At 28.4% G+C, this 18,868-nt stretch overlaps 5 protein-coding genes across 6 annotated transcripts; 2 read left to right on the forward strand and 3 right to left on the reverse strand.

The window, feature by feature from the left end:
* The first annotated feature begins 200 nt into the window (after positions 1 to 200).
* LOC113363953 lies at positions 201 to 844 on the forward strand. 2 transcript variants are annotated; one of them, XM_026606430.1, is made up of 3 exons: positions 201 to 287; positions 365 to 477; positions 559 to 844. In XM_026606430.1, the coding sequence occupies exons 2-3, from the start codon at positions 366 to 368 to the stop codon at positions 753 to 755; spliced, it is 309 nt and encodes a 102-aa protein (XP_026462215.1). In that variant the 5' UTR covers positions 201 to 287; position 365; the 3' UTR covers positions 756 to 844. The 2 variants fall into 2 exon arrangements, with proteins under 2 accessions (XP_026462215.1, XP_026462216.1); XM_026606431.1 differs by having other exon boundaries at positions 285 to 477.
* Positions 845 to 887: 43 nt separating this feature from the next.
* Positions 888 to 2,893, forward strand: LOC113382499 (putative GTP-binding protein 6). The gene is given in 10 exon segments (XM_026620841.1): positions 888 to 923; positions 1,060 to 1,237; positions 1,298 to 1,402; positions 1,468 to 1,546; positions 1,549 to 1,616; positions 1,690 to 1,838; positions 1,909 to 1,989; positions 2,046 to 2,182; positions 2,185 to 2,252; positions 2,420 to 2,893. Coding segments are annotated over 9 exon segments (1,326 nt in total). The 5' UTR covers positions 888 to 923; positions 1,060 to 1,072.
* Positions 2,894 to 3,091: 198 nt separating this feature from the next.
* LOC113374111 (aminoacylase-1-like) lies at positions 3,092 to 6,304 on the reverse strand. The gene is made up of 9 exons (XM_026614365.1): positions 6,200 to 6,304; positions 5,481 to 5,650; positions 5,232 to 5,403; positions 5,019 to 5,165; positions 4,761 to 4,948; positions 4,516 to 4,611; positions 4,293 to 4,426; positions 3,473 to 3,533; positions 3,092 to 3,273 (listed from the first exon to the last, which is right to left on the reverse strand). The coding sequence occupies exons 1-9, from the start codon at positions 6,282 to 6,284 to the stop codon at positions 3,127 to 3,129; spliced, it is 1,200 nt and encodes a 399-aa protein (XP_026470150.1). The 5' UTR covers positions 6,285 to 6,304; the 3' UTR covers positions 3,092 to 3,126.
* A 1,824-nt stretch (positions 6,305 to 8,128) lies between these two features.
* Positions 8,129 to 11,213, reverse strand: LOC113382507 (aminoacylase-1A-like). The gene is made up of 9 exons (XM_026620854.1): positions 11,126 to 11,213; positions 10,807 to 10,976; positions 10,306 to 10,477; positions 9,920 to 10,066; positions 9,255 to 9,421; positions 9,015 to 9,110; positions 8,540 to 8,673; positions 8,419 to 8,479; positions 8,129 to 8,275 (listed from the first exon to the last, which is right to left on the reverse strand). The coding sequence occupies exons 1-9, from the start codon at positions 11,211 to 11,213 to the stop codon at positions 8,129 to 8,131; spliced, it is 1,182 nt and encodes a 393-aa protein (XP_026476639.1).
* Positions 11,214 to 12,913: 1,700 nt separating this feature from the next.
* Positions 12,914 to 14,922, reverse strand: LOC113389802 (DDB1- and CUL4-associated factor 7). The gene is made up of 8 exons (XM_026626812.1): positions 14,782 to 14,922; positions 14,448 to 14,637; positions 14,178 to 14,263; positions 13,917 to 14,104; positions 13,770 to 13,832; positions 13,575 to 13,700; positions 13,323 to 13,504; positions 12,914 to 13,240 (listed from the first exon to the last, which is right to left on the reverse strand). The coding sequence occupies exons 2-8, from the start codon at positions 14,633 to 14,635 to the stop codon at positions 13,042 to 13,044; spliced, it is 1,032 nt and encodes a 343-aa protein (XP_026482597.1). The 5' UTR covers positions 14,636 to 14,637; positions 14,782 to 14,922; the 3' UTR covers positions 12,914 to 13,041.
* Between the last annotated feature and the right edge of the window lie 3,946 nt (positions 14,923 to 18,868).

The following is an 18,868-nucleotide window of genomic DNA, read 5'->3' on the forward strand; positions in this document are numbered from 1 at the left end:
CCCCTGTAGTTCATTTTTAAAATGTGGACGTTGGTAGTTTTAATTTTGAAATGTGCGGTAATTATCTGAAGTTAACAACACATTTTGACAGTACAATATTTGACAGTTCAAAGAATAAAAATGAATTGAAATTTGTGATAAAGATCAAGGACAAAGCTTTCGTAATTAATTAATCTTAATTAAGGTAAATAATTAGGTTATAAAAATTAAAAGATCTATAGGTACAACTGTATAAAAATAACTAGAATAACCTATATTTAAGTTTTACACAACAATCTCAAAACGTGGTATGTGTTTAGTTTGCATGATCTTTCAGTATAAAGTACTATTTATGTAATTTCACAAAAATAATTTATTTCTCCAGTATGATTATCATTAACAGCAACCAATTAAGTTATCGGTATCTTATGGGGTCTGATTCTAACCTAGAATTAAGGGTAAGATCATTTCTTACCGGGCTTTCTGCATATGCAATTGGTGAGGATTTATGTGCTGCCAATGTCAAAATTACTTTGATCTAATTTACATCGATTATTTATTAATAGTCTGTTTTAACAGTTCTTTCAGGAACATATTTTGCTCAAAAACCATATCTCAAACGTCTGCCATATAAATTAAGAGGAAGTGTAGTTGTAGCATGCTTGGTAGCTTCTGTAGCAACTTACGGGGTTCAGTCGTTCAATAAATACAGACTAGGACAGAAATTGAAAAATGATATAAGTTGCAAAGTGGAATCTAAAGAACATAATGTTTAAAAGAGCATTTGTTTTGCTAAATTGGTCTCAGTTTTGGGCTCCAAAACCTGTGCTTTGCGTACCGCCATTACATATAAGAAAGTTTAGTGTTAGTAGGTTATTAAATAAAAATATAATAGATAATGATGATGAAGAAGATGAACAAGAGCAGGAAATTATCCATGACAGGTAAGTGTTCTTAAAAATGCCTTTCTTCACACATGCAAATATATAAAAATTGATGTGGGTCAAATAATGTATTTATAAATTTATAAATGTGCTCGTGGTTATATAAAATCTTTTTAATTATTTGTGATATTTTCAGTGAATATGAAGCCATGACATCTGATTTATTAACAAGAAGAACAGCTTCTAATAATTGTTTTGTTATTCAACCTTATGTAAAATGGGGACCATCTAAATCAGATGAATCGCCAGAATTGAAATTATCGGAAGCTGTTGCTTTAGTAAATTCAATACCAGAATGGAGTGTTGCACACAAGGTAAGGTGAGAATTAAGTACCTAAAATTTATCAATATTTTATATCAAAGTCTTGTTATAGATAACTGTGCCTTTGGAGACCTTAAAGAAACATACACTTTTTGGCAAAGGAAAAATGAAAGAATTGCAAGAGCTGATACAAAAATTTCAAAAGCAACAAAATAAGGTAAACTATTTTGTAATAAAGCTTATTAAATTTATGTGTATAATAGAGTTTTTCTTATTTTTAAGGTGACTTCAGTTTTTATAAGCATAGGTACTTTGAAATATGTTCAAAAACGTTATCTTGAAAAAATGTTGAGGTTGCCCATTTGGATAGATATTCAATGGTCCTACAAATTCTGAGATTGCATGCAGTAAGTAAGGAAGCACAATTGCAGGTGAGTACCAAATAAATTATATATTTGTCTTTTGTAGAATAGAAATTTATACAATCTTATGCAATTATATCAGGTTGCTATGGCTGAGTTACCCTATGTATGGTCTCATGTTAGGGATATTGATCCAAATGATTATGTTGGTGATTTAACAGATTTACATCATCGACTGAATGGACGAGAAGCTAAATTGAGCAGAGCTCTGCAGAAAGTTAGGCAACATAGGTAATTAATATTGTAAAAAGGAGTTAGTTATTTTAAAAATATCATTAATTGATTCTTTAATTTATTTCAGACATTTATTACGAAAGCAGAGGTTGCAATTAAATTTTCCTACTATTGCAGTTGTTGGCTATACTAATGCTGGTAATTATTTGTTTTCTCTGAATGTTTTAGTTTTTATCAAACATTTTCATTATGTTTATTTTTCAGGAAAACGTGCCTAATAAAAGCATTGACTGGGAGTGATTCATTGACACCCCAAGATAAATTATTTGCTACATTAGACATAACGGCACATGCTGGAATTTTACCAGGAAATTTGAAAGTTATATACATGGATACTATAGGATTATGTCTGATATTCCAACTAATCTATTGGAATGTTTTCAAGCCACGCTTGAAGATGCTATGATTGCTGTAAGTTTTTGAATTTTTTTTGTGTGTATGAAAATATGAATGGGTTTTTTTTAATGCTTAGTTTGAATATAAATGAAACTAGCTAAATTGCGTCCAATGAAAATATTCTGAATATTTCGTTTTGTTGACTGAATTATGAAGAATGCAAAGTCGTATAATAATTTTAGGATGTGATAGTACATGTTCAAGATTGGTCTCACCCTGCTCGAACTTTTCAAAAAGCCCATGTTGAAAAAACATTAGAAAGGCTACTTTTACATAATCCAGAAAGCGAAAAACTTTTGAATAACATGATTACTGTTGCTAATAAAATAGATCTTTGTCCAGAAGATACAGATAATATTGAGGAAAAAATTCTACCAATTTCTGCTAAAAGACTATTGGGTTTAGATGAACTAAAAGATAAAATTGAAGAAAAATTATTACAAGTAACTAGGAGAATGAAAATTGACATGCGTGTTCCCATGGGGGGTCCAGAGTCGAGCTGGTTGCATAAACATGTTGCAGTAACGCATACATATGCAGATCCAAATGATAGTCAATATTTAATTATGAATGTTATAATCACTGAATTACAATTCACTAGATTTAAAAATATATTTATAAAGGACCAAAAGTTGGATAGATCTAATTTTAGATAGTATAACGAATGTGATAGTTAAATCAAAGATGCCATAAGAAAGGTTACCTAATAATATGTAGAACATTTTTTAATCATTTTGGACACTTCAGAAGTGATCAAATAATTACACTGTCCTGTGTACAATTTTATTGTATTTATATACAGATAAAAATTGATATCAAGTTAGATAACAAAATATAAAATTTAAAAATCAAAACATATTTATAATTTTTTTGGTCTTATTTCTAGAATTTATTCAGCATTAGAAACATTTTGAATAATTTTCTTGAATATTGTGATACCTCGAAGGAAAGTTTCTGTATCTAAATATTCATCATGGTCATGCAGCAATACTGGCGTGTTATTCATGGGAGAAAAACCAAAAGCCGGCAGTCCAATCTATTAATTTGAATCAAAATAAATTATTTTATTTTTATGGGATTCGAAGTTTATATACCACATGCGTAAAACTATATTTGCTAGTAAAAAGAGATCAAATCATATGTATTGAAGCAGTTTTTGCAAACATATAATGCTAGCCCTTTTACCAATTATTGTTTACAAACATAAACGATATAGAAATTTATAATTATATTACTTCTCTTATATATCTGCTATCTGTTGCAGCTGGAAAAACTTGTGGTTCAAGAACAAGTCCCCTAAAAATATTTGAAACACAATGAAAAATATGTCAATTGCATTATATTTGCTATTTGCAAATTACATTTCATCAGTAGCTCTTTAAATGCTGTCCAAAATTTATTGCTTTCATTCAGTTCAGTGTTTGCTATCAGTGGTTCTTTTTGTTCAAATTCTATTTCAACATCCTTGCCAGCTTCTTTGCACCATTTTCGTATCTCTGCTCATATATATATATATATATATATAAATTTAAAAATCAAAACATATTTATAAATTTTTTTTGATCTTATTCTAGAATTTATTCAGCATTAGAAACATTTTGAATAATTTTCTTGAATATTGTGATACCTCGAAGGAAAGTTTCTGTATCTAAATATTCATCATGGTCATGCAGCAATACTGGCGTGTTATTCAGGGGAGAGAAAAACCAAAAGCCGGCCCAGTCCAATCTATTAATTTGAATCAAAATAAATTATTTTATTTTTATGGGATTCGAAGTTATATACACACATGCGTAAAAAACTATATTGCTAGTAAAAAGAGATCAAATCATATGTATTGAAGCAGTTTTTGCAAACATATAATGCTAGCCCTTTTACCAATTATTGTTTACAAACATAAACGATATAGAAATTATATATTATATTACTTCTCTTATATATCTGCTATCTGTTGCAGCTGGAAAAAACTTGTGGTTCAAGAACAAGTCCCCTAAAAATATTTGAAACACAATGAAAAATATGTCAATTGCATTATATTTGCTATTTGCAAATTACATTTCATCAGTAGCTCTTTTAAATGCTGTCCAAAATTTATTGCTTTCATTCAGTTCAGTGTTTGCTATCAGTGGTTCTTTTTGTTCAAATTCTATTTCAACATCCTTGCCAGCTTCTTTGCACCATTTTCGTATCTGGTTATATATATATATATATATATATATATATATATATATATATATATATATTACACATTATACATTATTTTTAAGTATTTTATTACCTTTTCTTCCAATTCTTTGTGGTCTAAGGATGGTGTAATACGTATATCAAAAACGGCCGTCAAAACTTCAGGGATAACATTACTTTGTACGCCACCCTATATATGCAACAAAAATTATCATAATACATAGTACAATTATAATTTAATTACTGTTCACAATAATAATCACCTCCGCTCAAAGATCCAATGGAGCATTGAAATGAAAGATTATTTAAAATAAAGAGTTACTGTCATATGTACATTACCTTTAGAATCGTTAAATTGATAGTTGTAACATCTCCTAATTTATAACTAGGATTCTGTTTCAATATGTCTTCTTGTTCCTTTCTCATATCGAAGAACTTGTCCATAATGTATCTCATTTTTTCTCCTGCAGTATTTTCCAATATCAAAGATCCATGACCAGGATCACCATGACAATGAATATGAACATCTAAAAAATATTTACTTACAGTTTAATAGATTTTGCCTTTCAAAAATATATATTAATAAATAGTTTTTACGCCAAAGACTTCTTTCTCCATAAAATAATGGATAAATTTCATTGGCACTAGCCATGCCTTCGTCTAATGAAACACCAACATTCAAGTTTTGAAATTCTCTTGTCTTAACAAACAATCCCATGCCTTCATGTCCACCAATTTCCTCATCTTTCGAAAAAAAATAAATGTTTAAATTACTATTTGCAGATTTCATTTTTTTTTTTTTAATGATACCTGGTACAAAACTTATATGAATAGTTCTTTTCAAAGTAACTCCTTCGTTCTTAAGTCTTCGTACTGCTTCTATAAATTGAATACCCACACATTTCATATCTTGAGATCCACGAGCATATATTTTTCCGCTTTCATCAACATGAGCCGAGAAAGGTGGATAAGTCCAGAAATCCTATAAATATATAATATAAAAATTTGTATTTATTGAATTTAAATTTCAAAGCATTGTATAAAATGGGTTTAATATACCTCAAAAACAGGCACAACATCCATGTGAGAATTAAGCATAACAGATGGTAAAGTTGGATCTTGACCGGGCCATGTTATAATAACAATTGGCTTTTTTGGTACACAATAATGAACCTGGATAGGCAAATTCAAAGAGGCAGCCTGCTTTTGTAGAAATTTCACACATGGCTCTGAGAAATTAAATTTATATAATCTCTATGAAAGTCTAAATATCATTAGGCTCGTGGATCTCATATGAGTAATTCAAATAACACGAATTTCATAATATATATATATATATATATAATATATATATATACATATATGTATGTATAAATATATATCTCTGGTTTAAAACTTATAAGATTATTTATATACAAATATTGTATATATATGCACCAGATATACACACACATATATATATATATATATATATATATATATATATATATATATATCTGGTGCATCTTTAATCTTTTATTCGGAATTTGCAAGAAAACAAGATAAAAATAAATAAAATACATGATAATTCAATTTTATTTATTTTTATATTATCTCACTAATTAATATTTATATCTGACCTACATTCTATGAAAATAATATCCATAGTGATGAATTAAAATATACTTTTTTTTAAACTTTATATAATAAAATATTATCGTAGGAAGAATATATGAAAATATATTTTCAGTTATTTTTAGTTTTTCTCATATTTATAGTAATGTAAATAAAAGTCGAACCATAGTCTATATTCGGCTGTACACTCGGTATTTGTAAATATTCCCGAAAATTAGCTACTGCCAAAGCATCGTCAGGACTCGTCATTTTAATTTGTTATTAATTTAATATTGTTATTTAATTTATATTTTATTTAATAAAAATAAAAACTATCACTTCGCTAGGCTGATGTAACAATGATCAACGTGTGTGAGAGTTGACGCTTTTATCAGCTGTGAGTGTGTCACGTGGCTTTGTGTTGACAATTGCTTACACAGAATCTCAAAATGTTTAAAGAGAAAAAATCTCATTACGATTCGATGTTTTACTTAGAGATAATAATTTAAGTAATCAATTAACATGAATAAACACTTTTAATTTATAAAGACATAATTATTTTTGTCAATAATAATTATATTAATTAATTAATTGGATATAAAAGTGGTATAAAAAAACATGTTTTAAAACAGCTGAAAATGTTTTCACAAAATTATTTTATTAATCACGATGTAACTTTCATTTTTTTCCTCAACGTTTTGTCAAAAAAATTAACCTAGTTACTATCATCTAGTGTGCAAAATTAAAATCAAGCTTATTTTTATGAGAACGTTTTGTTATTTATTATTATTATTTTATTTATTAACTTCCGATATGGTAAATTAAAGTAAACGCAAAAAAACGAAAATGAAAATTTTTATATATCTTTACGTTTCGAAGGTTTCTGAACATTTTTGCATACCTTAGAAAAAATGGATGTATGTGTTTGTGTGTGTGTGTGCGGATACAAATTTTTGTTGACGATTTCGCAAACACGGATCAATTGATTTCAATAATTAAAAAAACAATCGATTCCTACTAATAAGTAGACGTGCTGATTAGTTTTTGGCAAAGGTGGTCTAGCCGTTTTGAAGATACGGGGCAAAAAGTGCCAAAAATGGTATTTCAGTTTTTGAGATAACGGAGCGTCTGATTTAAATAATTCAAAAGACATTTCACTTGCATTGACGAAATAAACAACTGGTGAAATTGTTGATAAGCAGGTCCAGCGTTTCCGGAGATGCAATAAAAAAAGTGAAAAATAATTCAATTTGGCGGTAAAAAATGAACATTACACATATGTACATCGAATTATCATATATTTTATAAAGATTGTGCCAATGTTTACATGTCAGACGACTACGCAGCGCTCACGCGCTTTGATATTTCGACTAGCTATGCAGCGCGATTGCTTAAAAAAAATGTTCGAAATTTTCAAAATAAATCAAAATAGAAAAAAAAATCAAAATATAAAAAAAATTCAAACATTTCAAAATTTCTCAAAAATCTAATTTTTTAAAAGTTTTGCAAAGTTTATTTCAATAATTCAATTTTCGGTGCGAGAAGTTTCAGCAATTTGCCTTAAGACAAGATGCCATGCACCATTAATTTATTGTTTTTTGTGTCAAAATAATTAACACTATTTTGAATATATATTTAGAAGAGATACCAAAATCATATAACATTTGCGGCTTTTGCTATAAATCTCATTGGTGGTTTTGCGATAGATAACGTTCTCAGATAAAATTGATATGGCATGGAAAAATTGTTTATGTGAAATTCAAATATTTATTACATTCATTATCGTGTTGTTTGTTATAGATCTAATGCTTTATCATACGATTTTTATCATCGTTAATGAGTTGTTACTTAATATGAAATTTCATTTCTTAAATTTCTATTTTTTCAATCAATTTCATATTATTCAATCAAATTTTTCATATTATGATTCCTATTTATTATCATTATAATTTACTTTGCTTCTGAATTTAAATATTTTTGAGTTCTTGCAATAAAACAATAAACATAAATTCATCAATATTAATTTATTATATTCATGCATATGGTACATATTTTATATAATCATTGATATCTAATTTAACATGATTAAATAGGACTATTTTTGTTTTCTTAAATTAAAGAACATTAGCAACATTTTCGATGATCCGTTTATAAATTTGGATTCCTTTTAAAAACGTTTCAGCTTCTATGTACTCGTTATGATCATGCAACAAGTACTCAGTGCGATTAATTGGCGACATGCCAATTGCTGGAATATTCAGCTGAAAATAATAATTAACGGTTGTTATAAATATTAAGAATACAATTCAACTTTAATAAGCACAAAATCATAAAAACCAACTTTATTTGTTGTATCATAGTATTGTTTTAATCGTATTTGAAAATTATTATTCTTGTTTATTACCTGACGCAAATATCTGCTGTCCGAAACTCCAGGGCAGATTTTATGCACGAGAGTCATTTCTCTATGAAATCAAAAATATTTTATAAATAATATTTTTCAATGAAATATTTGTTATTCTTACAATTCATCAGTGGCCTGTTTATAAGCGACCCAGAATTTGTTGGTCTCGTCCAGGACCGTGGGTTGAACGTAAGGGTCTTTTATTTTAAATTCTAAATTTACATTTTCACCAGCTTCTTCACACCATTTTCTGATCTAAAAGTAGAGACTTGTAAATTTGATATTAACTGTTTTTATCATATTATGTTATCAATTTTATCAATTTAGTAATTAATATTTACTAAATAAACTCATACTATTATTATCTTTACGAGAAACAAAGGCTTCTTATAACAATAGTGGATATTAGATCTAGCGTTTTATTCAATATTGACAATTTATTGATTTCATCACTATATTTAAGTTCATTGTTTTAAATTATTGATGAATACTTTATTGTTTTAATTATTTGCATAATTTCAATGTATTGTTCAAACAAACACTGATTATTAATTGTTATTGATAATCAATTATTTCGATGTTTTCTATATTCATACCAGTGCTTCCATTTCGTCATGATCTTGATTAACTGCAACGCGTACGTCGAAACCTAATTTAATTTTATCAGGAATAACGTTAGATTGGACGCCGCCCTGCAAATAAAAATAAAAGTTACTAATATTATTCTTACTAAATTATTGGGATTTGGGATTCTTTTCATTTGTTTAAAATATATTAGCCCATTCATTTTTTCCCTTCTAAAATATGTATCTTATAGCAATCAATATTGCACCCACCTGCAATATTGTCAGATTAACTGAAGTGGCTTCCATGAATTCTTTTTCTCTTTGCTCATTTCGAAAATCAGTAAATTTGTCAATCACCAGACGCGCTTTCTCAGCCGCTGTGTCTGGTTGCAGGCTGCTTCCATGTCCTGGCTGGCCGTTGCATGTTATTTCTAAGCCTGATAAATAAACGTTTTAGAATATTTTCTGGTCAAATTCATTAGGATATTTTATATTAGGAAAATCTAGGATATTCTAGTAGTTTTGGAATCATTGAAAACGGTTGTATGTTTCATGCAAACAGGATGCTCTTAAATAATTGAAACGAATAGGCAAGCACATAAATAGAATTAGATTTGTCGTTTTCTGCATTATATCTTGTGCATTTGTTTGCAAAAACAAGATACGGAATCATATTGAATTGTTCATTGTTCTTTGTTATTCGAATTCACTTGTTTCGACTTGGAATTTTCATAGATATCCTGTTTATTTATTCCTTATATTCCTTATTGTTCCTATTTCAAATAGTAATTTTAAATATTTTTATTGTTATACGTTGAAAATGGTCACGTTCATTTATATACAATTGCATTTTTATTTGAGTAACAACTTCATATTCCGTATGCGTTTTAATAAACTAAAATATAATTTAACAAGTAATCTGTTCATCTACTTACTCCACAATACTTTTTCATCATAATAAACATCATAATGGTCTTCAGTGCTAGGATCGCCTTCATCCATGCAAAAACCTACATTGAGAGCTCGAAAAGCATCGCTTTGTACAAAGAGTTTCATCCCTAATGCGCCGCCAATTTCTTCATCTGAATCAAATCAAATTTTATCTAATTATGAAATTATTATATTATCCCAATGTGGGAAAATATGTTGTTATTTTCAATTTTTAGGGTCAATATAATATAGAGACTCATATACTTATTATATATTACTCAGAAATGGAGTCTGGAAAATATGAAAATAATTTGAAAGGTGAATGGACTAGCTACATAATTTAGGTTATTTTGTTCTGTAGAAATAATAATAATAATTGAGGTTGATTTACCCGGAACAAAGCTTAAATGTACTGTTCTCTGAAGAACGACTTCGGCTTCTTTCATTTCACGCACAGCTTCTATAAACTGTATAGCTATTGATTTCATATCCTGCGATCCTCGTGCATATATTTTTCCAGAATCATCTATGTGTGCTTCAAATGGAGGATAGATCCAACTATCCTGAAATCATTTTTGTAAAATTTCTGATTAATGATTCCAAATACAAAGGGGCCTAAACAAAACCTAAATAAAAATTTCTGCTCGGTTGTAATTCAATTTACATGCGAGAACAAATAATAAATTTAAATTATATCAAATAATATTCCATTCCAAAAAATTTACAAACAAGATTCATAATTGATACCTAGTTCTTTTTGTGGTTCAACAAAATGTTTTCATGTTTACAAACTGAAACAAATACCTAATAACTAATTCTAAATAAATACTTTTTTTTATTTATCATCATGATTTTCGGAATTTTTTGATGGCATTTGCATATAGATTAGTACCTCAGATACTGGTACAACATCCATGTGAGAGTTTAATAGAATTGCTGGCAAAATTGGATTGGCTCCCGGCCAGGTCATTATGACCACAGGTTTTTTTGGATGGCATCTGTAGACAGAAAATCTCAATCCTATTGAATCTGCTATTTTCTTTAGAAATATTACACACGGTTCTGAAAGCATTTTTTAATGGTTGAAGTAATCGTCTGGTACATCAATAATTTTTTAGCATGAAAAAATAAATGTTAAATAAATGCATACGTGTTTAACTCTTATTACTAAAATTGTTTAGAATTTTTTAAAAACGTTTTAAAATACTCACCATAATCAACATCTGGATGAACACTTGGTATCTGTAAATATTCTCTCAGCAATTTAATGGATTCATTGTTTTCCCACTGTTCTGACATTTTCAAGGGTTAAAACTGTACCCAATAATTTTGGAAGTAAACTCTTTCAGCAAAAAATGCTATATGACACGGGAAATTATATTTCTGCTCTCAATATAAAGAAATGATAAGCCTATTGTTTAGTTTGCGTTGGACACTTAATTATCAAGCAAACAATTGTTAAGCAAGTGTTAAATATGTAAATTTTCACATATAGATACGAATGTAAAGTTTATATATAACCGAATAAAAATATTATGCGACACAAATATTGTTATCAAGCTATGAAATGTGTTTGCTATACAGAATTTTACTAAGCAATTGAATATCATGAAAAACTATGAGTAAAGTTTGTAAATCAATTCACATGATTTGTAGCTAAATTAAAAAAATATTTTTCTAATTGGTCTTTAAATTTGTTGCTATTTATTTTCGTTAAGAGCCGTGTTTAAAATATATAAATATCATGAACATAATTTTCTAACAATTATTCAATTACGGTAATTATCTACTGAATCGTGACAAACATAAACTTGACAAATTATTCTCCAAATATTATTGTTTTCTATGTTTCTAATAGTATTCGGTCAACAAACTTTAAATTAGTAAAAACGTTGTAGTAAATTTATTCTATTCAATTCTTCGCCTTATTTGTAGATAATACTAATTAAGTAATTTCATAAAATCATGTCACTAGAAGTGAATTTAGTAGTCTTTCATAGTCATATAATGATCTAATCTAGATAGTTCAAATTTATTTTAAACTATAGTTTTACACTGTTTATGCAAAAGCTTTTAATTATATTTGAAACAAGGATTTATTTTTAATTTAATCCTATTTTTAAACTGGTTTTAGTTTCAGTAAATCTAAATACCAAGACGATAATTCGCTTTCTGAACACACTTATATAAACTAGGCTGAAAAGAAACCGTCGCGGTCTTTCCAGTTACTTGAAGGCTAAATTGTCTGAAGAATTTCGTCCCCACTATCAATTACCGGAGTTATAAAAGAAATAAAAAAGATCTTGTGAATAAATCTTCGACGTTTATTATATGTCCTAATACAAATACAATAACAGTGAAAACAAAACCGATTTTAAATAATTTAAAATTTGATATTTATATAAGGTAACTGGTTCTGGCTTACCTCTTGTGGTATAATATACATATTAAAATTAAGTAAAAAATAATTCAGACAGTTTTATGAAATTAATTTTATTATAAAAGATGCACTACAAAATTTCACAATAAATTAGACTTATATTCTATATGTTACAGATTAATAATTTAATAACTAGGATTGCTATTAATAATAAAATTGTTAAAATATATAAAACTCTGCAATTAAAATTTAGGATTGAATTGTTTGTCACATGATTATTTGCTAAGTATAATATATAAAAATTGGTAAAACGTTAAAAAAAATTACATAATATTTTTATTCTTTATAAAATTCAGATTTTTATTGCATTAAATGCATAAAACATTTTATCATTAGGCAATTAATTTAAAATATTAATAAAACCACATACTTGATACAAGAAAATTCTTTTTACAAGAATTCTCAATTGTACTAATATCAAATAAAAGATTTAGTCTCCGCATCTATACAGTTGAACAGTATTTATAAATGCAAATGATTTCAATCCTTAGAAGACAAGAACAATTAAATTCATAATAATCAAAGTTTAAACTTTGTTAGGCAAGTTTATTCACTTTGTAAATAGGTGTCATCATTTTTAAATGTTTATCATTATTAGGTCTCAAGTATTTTCTGTTCTTAATTTGTATAAAATTAATATGTTATAATAAAATCATCACCAGGCCAGGCTTGCGCATAAAAACTATTTTAAACTCTAAGTATTTCACAAGCTTTATTATAACAAATTGCTATCCAATCTGGTTGAGTGGCTCCCCATTGTATTTGATTAACTTCACCTTCAGCAGCAGTATAGGCCAAAATAGGATCCTCTATTGCTCTAGGCATTTGCTGTATATCCCATATTAAAGCCTGGTGGTCATCACCAGCAGTACAGATATGGCAAGAACTGTAATAATTAATGCAATACAGATTAGCTATTTCTCATTACAAGTTTAAAAAATACTGTTGATGTCATAAAAATCATTAACCTGTGTGGAGCCCATGCTATGCCGTTTACACAAGCTCTGTGATTGCTAAGTCTTGCAACAGGTGTACACGGGACTCTGACATCTAAAATAACAACTTCACAGGCATCCATTGCTACAGTGCCCAAATAATTTGGGTCTTGTTTATTCCAAGCCAATCGTAACAATGGTGTATGTGCAGGATCCTAAGGTAAAAATAATGCAAATCTCAATATTTTAAATTATATTATAGAAGAAATTTGTATAGGATTATACCTCATATATAATTGTTGAATGCTCTAGATGCCTCAAATCAAACATTCTCACAGAACCATCTGCACCTACAGAAGCAAACATATCTCGTCCTCCACCAGCCCTACTGAATGCTATATCATACACTTCCTGGAAATCAAAAAATGTAATAAGGTAACATGCTTCATTGTTTTTTTATATGAAAGCTTTTATTCTTACCTTATCGTGAGCTATTAATTGAGTTTTCACATGACCAGCGACCAAATTAACTCGGCCTAAAACCTAGGAATATTTAAAAATATTTGATTACGATAAATTAAAACATCACGGTATAAAGAGCATATTTAGATATCACAATAAACTTACCTGGCCAGTTTCAAGACCCCATATTGTACATGTTGTGTCGATTGAAGAAGTACCAACTAAATTTGGGTCTACTTCGTTCCAGTCAAATGATGTTAAAGGTGCACAAAAATCACTATTTTTATTATTGTTTAACACACATTCTAATCTTGTGTCTGGTTCACCAGCTCTCCAAACTCGCAAATAATCACCTAGAGCAGACGTTTTATCAATTATTATAACTTATGGTACTCTTGAAATATTTACAAAGTGAAAGAAACTTACCACTTGTAGCTAACAAATCGGGAAATACGCCTTTGGAATCAGGTATCCACATAATTTTTGTTGTTGGATATGGGTGGTCAAATGTGCTGTGAATAATTATATTAATAATAATGATAATAATGAATAATGATAATAATGACTTACTATTATTAATAGGGCGTTTCAAATCATCATACCAATTCTGATTATTTGTGAATATATTACAATACAAAAAATTGGGATTTTTTATATGGAATAAGTTTGAGATTATTATTATTGTTCTTCTCTAACCTTTTAGCACTGAATTCACTTGTGTCCTCATCTAGGGATACAATTTGTACTTTGTTATTGTATTCCTCTACAAAACTACCTAGTGCCAAGCGAAATCTTTTATCCGGCCTCACACTCCAATTCATAGAATATAATGGCCATGGTGCCAAATATTTATAGATTTCTTTTCTTTTGCCGCTGACAGACATGACTAGAAATAAAAACGGATTAATTAAAAAGTAAAGCAAACAGTTTGAGGTTATAAGAAAAATTATAAAAAAGAAACTGTAGTTCCAGAGAATATAAAAAATAGAGGAAATGCGTAGAATATTTTAGAAGTAGTATTATAAATTACCTGTTATTTTCCTAAATGCAATGCATAAAGAAGTATTATACAGAAACAATTTCTATCGCTGTCATATTATATTCATTATTTTTATTTCACATATTTTGTTTTAATCACTTGATTAATAGGCGTAATAGCTCAGGTTTAAAATATTATTATTAATATTAATTACATGTCAAAATTATTGTAATTACATATTAGTATGTCATATAAATCAATCACGTATCAGATCAATAACAAATATATAACAGACACCATGTGTGTCATCTATGAGTTGAAATATGTATTACTTGCAAAACTTGAGCTATTTCCTGCAAGATGGCGCTGTATGCCAACTTCACTCTGATCTGTCAGTCAGATAAAAAATCTTGCACAATGCGTGTCAGTTTGAAATTATTCTTCCCTCGTGGTGGACGTATATTGTTAGATTATGATGATTTTTCGTGAAATAATGCATTAAGATTTTTAGTAATTTTCAATATCTTTTAGTAATATCTGTGGACTAATTAGGTAAGTTATTTCATTCACATTTTGTAACTTTATACTGAAGAGATTCGTTGCGAAATCGGCCACTAGTTATTTTTAAATAGTTGTTATTTGCACGGCGAGATAAAATAATGTGTTCAGTTGAGTATGTATACCGGTATTTGTATACAATGCCTGAATATCTTTATTCACAAAAATGTTAAGGTACATAATTTTCGCGTATAAATTCTAAACAAAGTCTAGACATCCGTTATCTGTTGATTTTTTCCGTTTCGAATTCCCTGGCAATAATTTTGAAAATAATTGATTTTGCTTATAATTTTACTCTTATATATATAGTCTTTTTCCTTCGTTTAAGGTATAATTTTCTAGAGAAATTATGCGTTATTTTTGAGTGTCTTTAACATTACTAATTCAGTGAAATGTTAAACTTGGTCTGGTAAGCACATCAATAATGCCGGTAAGTATTTTTCGTATTAAATTTTGACTATCTAGCTAATTTTAAGGATCTCAACCGTAAGATTTATTATATATAGATATATATATATATATATATATATATATATTTTTTTATTATATTTTTAACAGCCATCAGAACCTTACGTCCTATGAGCTGTTGGGCTGAAACTTCTCCTTACTTCGTATTTTTAGATGGTTAATCCATCCATATTTGATGATTTTTGTTATTAGAATTAATCTAATAGGGCTGACTTTTTATTGGTGCTGCAATGCCGGGGAAGGGCTATTTTCACTTGAAAACATATTGCTATCTATATTTCCAAGTGAAAATCGTTGTCACTGCTGCCTGACAACAGGCTACTCGAAGTGGGTATCGAACCCGGGACCTCTGAAACAAGTCCCGTCGCTCTTAACCGCTTACCTACGGGCGAGCCCTATTATATATGGTATAGATAATAATATCTCAACTTCCCGTAGGGTAAATCGTTCAAAAATCGAAAATGAAATTTTTTTATACCTATACGTTACGAAGGTTTCTGAACATTTTGGCATACCTTAGAAAAAATGGATGCGTGTGTGTGCGTGCGTATGTATGTATGGTTACAATTTTTGGTCCACAATTTTGGATGCACAGATCAACCGATTCGAATAATTCAAAATTTCATTCGATTCCTACTTATGGGGAGACGTGCTGATTAGTTTTTGACAAAGATAGGTCCGGCCGTTTTGGAGATACGGAGCAAACAGTTTATAGATAACTAGTTTCTGAGAGCACAGGACATCCGATTTGAATGATTGAAAAAGTCTTGAATTCATAATGATGTTGAGAAGTGATGATTAGTTTTAGGCAAAGACAGGTCCGTTTCGGAGATATGATGCTAAAGCTAAATGTGCAAAAAAAGGGCAGTTTTTGAGAGAACGTAGCACCCGAATTGATGAAAACGATTGTTGTTGAGGGAAGCAGAAAAAAATTATTTATTTTATTTTTTTGTGATTTTCAAAAAATATATTTCTTTAAATCAAACATTCAAATTCGGATTTTAGCTTTAATGTTAGCTAAAATTCTAAAGCTAACATATATACTTGAAATAAATAATTTGAAGTTTGCAATTTAGTTTATGTAATTCATATAAATATAAGACAAGATCCTTTATTATAAGTTTGCTCCAATTACTTTTCTTTTCTCTTTTCATTTACTTTTCATGTTAACTTAAATAATCGTCATCGTCCAATTTACAAGCACTTATATTTTGTATATAAAATACGAATAATGAAAGTTACAGCATTATATTTGAAAACATTTAATATTCCTCGAATATTTCATTATGGTAAGGGGCATTCTAGCAATTTGCCATAAGGCACGATACCATAAACCACTAGTTTTAATTTGGATATTACTGATTTTAAATAATTTACTACTCATTTGTCAATTGACTAATTTACTATCGTGAATTGTGCTGTGCAGAATTTGTTTTGGTTTCACTTTTCAACTTTGTTACCACTTATCAAGTTGCCCGGATCAAAGGTTCTCGACTCTTAATGCAATGCAAACAATGTGTGTTAATGTGCTTTTGTTAAACATTTTAATCATCTTCTATATTATTTGTTCAAATACTCGCATCCATGTACAATAATAACTGGCTAATTAATAATGATTTAAACATTTAAAAATATACGTATTTGTTTCTTATGATAAAACTTTATAAAATAAGTTTTGACGCAGTGAAATGTTTTGGGATCTGCGACTAGATGTGTAGAATGTATAGTCTATTTATAACGCAAACAGAAACAATATAGTGATTGATAATGTCCAACAGTAAACATTGGAAGTTGATTATTTTCTTTGAAAATGATTTACATTCATGTATCTGCAGACGGAAAGCAAAAATTTAACTTGCTCTCTGGGATACAATAATTAATTTATTTGAAATTGGGTAAACTATAATACTAATTAATTCAGTATTCTAAATGCAAGAAATTCTTCTAAATACATAGATTTTTTAAGCAATTACAGTTATATTTTTTGAAAATAATTAAATATGGTTAGCCAATATATTTTAAATAGCATAATTAAAATTATATATTTAAATAATTTATATTTTTATATATATATATATATATATATATATATCTTCTATATATATAAAAATAAGTCGGGTTTTCCTTCCTGACGAAATAACTCCAGAACGCACGAACCGATTTCGACAATTTTGCTTTCGTTGGAAAATTTGAGTAATGACATTAGTGAGAATTATCAGAATTATGCTTGGTTAAGTCAACGAGCATTTCTTACCGCAAAGAATAATGATGTACACGCACTGAATTTTACCATTCAATCAAAAATTGCTGGCGGTTTGGTGACATGCCAATGATTCCGACTGGTCTTCCGTTTGACTGATGATTGCAATTTCCAGTTCGCCTAGCGTTCGCAATAACAAGTCGCAATAACAAATCATTGTTTTTCACATGAGCAGTTATACGTTGCCTGTTCACGAGTTGGAAAACCATCCGCTTTGTTTGTGTTAACGTCAGACTAAAAAACAAAAAATGTGGTTTACCAAAGAGCACTTCAATGAAACGGATAATTTGCGGATTCACTTTCATTTACTTAGAGAAGTTCAACTAAAAAACACTTCATTTTTGTAATCGAAATAAATTCATTACTGTTGTATAATAAAATCAAATTTTTCCTTTTCAAATATAAAACAAACAAAAAATTTCTTCATCTTTCTCGCGAAACCATCTGGTGGCGAAACGGAGTTCGTCGTGTTTGCTAGTATATATATATATATATATATATATATAATTTATTTATATAATATTATTTCAAAGCATATTAAAATTTCCATTTATTTAATGGCCATTTTAACTTGAACTGTGAGAAAGCATTTGCATAAAACTAATCAACTAATAAACTAATTCCCGTACTGTATGTGCCTCAATCAATGTATATATTTTTGTTACGTGAATGTTACTTATTTTAATGTATATAAATAAGATAAATTTTGTAAATCATTATTATGAACTCATTTCTGTATTAATTAGATATTACCTACAATTAGTTATTATTGGGAACTACTTATTATTGGTAATGATTATTTTATTACTAAGAGATGCATTTCTTATAATTGATTTATTCAATGTATATTGG

The sequence above is a fragment of the Ctenocephalides felis genome, unplaced genomic scaffold (assembly GCF_003426905.1).
Source record: "Ctenocephalides felis isolate EL2017-DRISC unplaced genomic scaffold, ASM342690v1 CF-g0.4_SCAFFOLD_00845, whole genome shotgun sequence".
Classification (NCBI taxonomy): domain Eukaryota; kingdom Metazoa; phylum Arthropoda; class Insecta; order Siphonaptera; family Pulicidae; genus Ctenocephalides; species Ctenocephalides felis.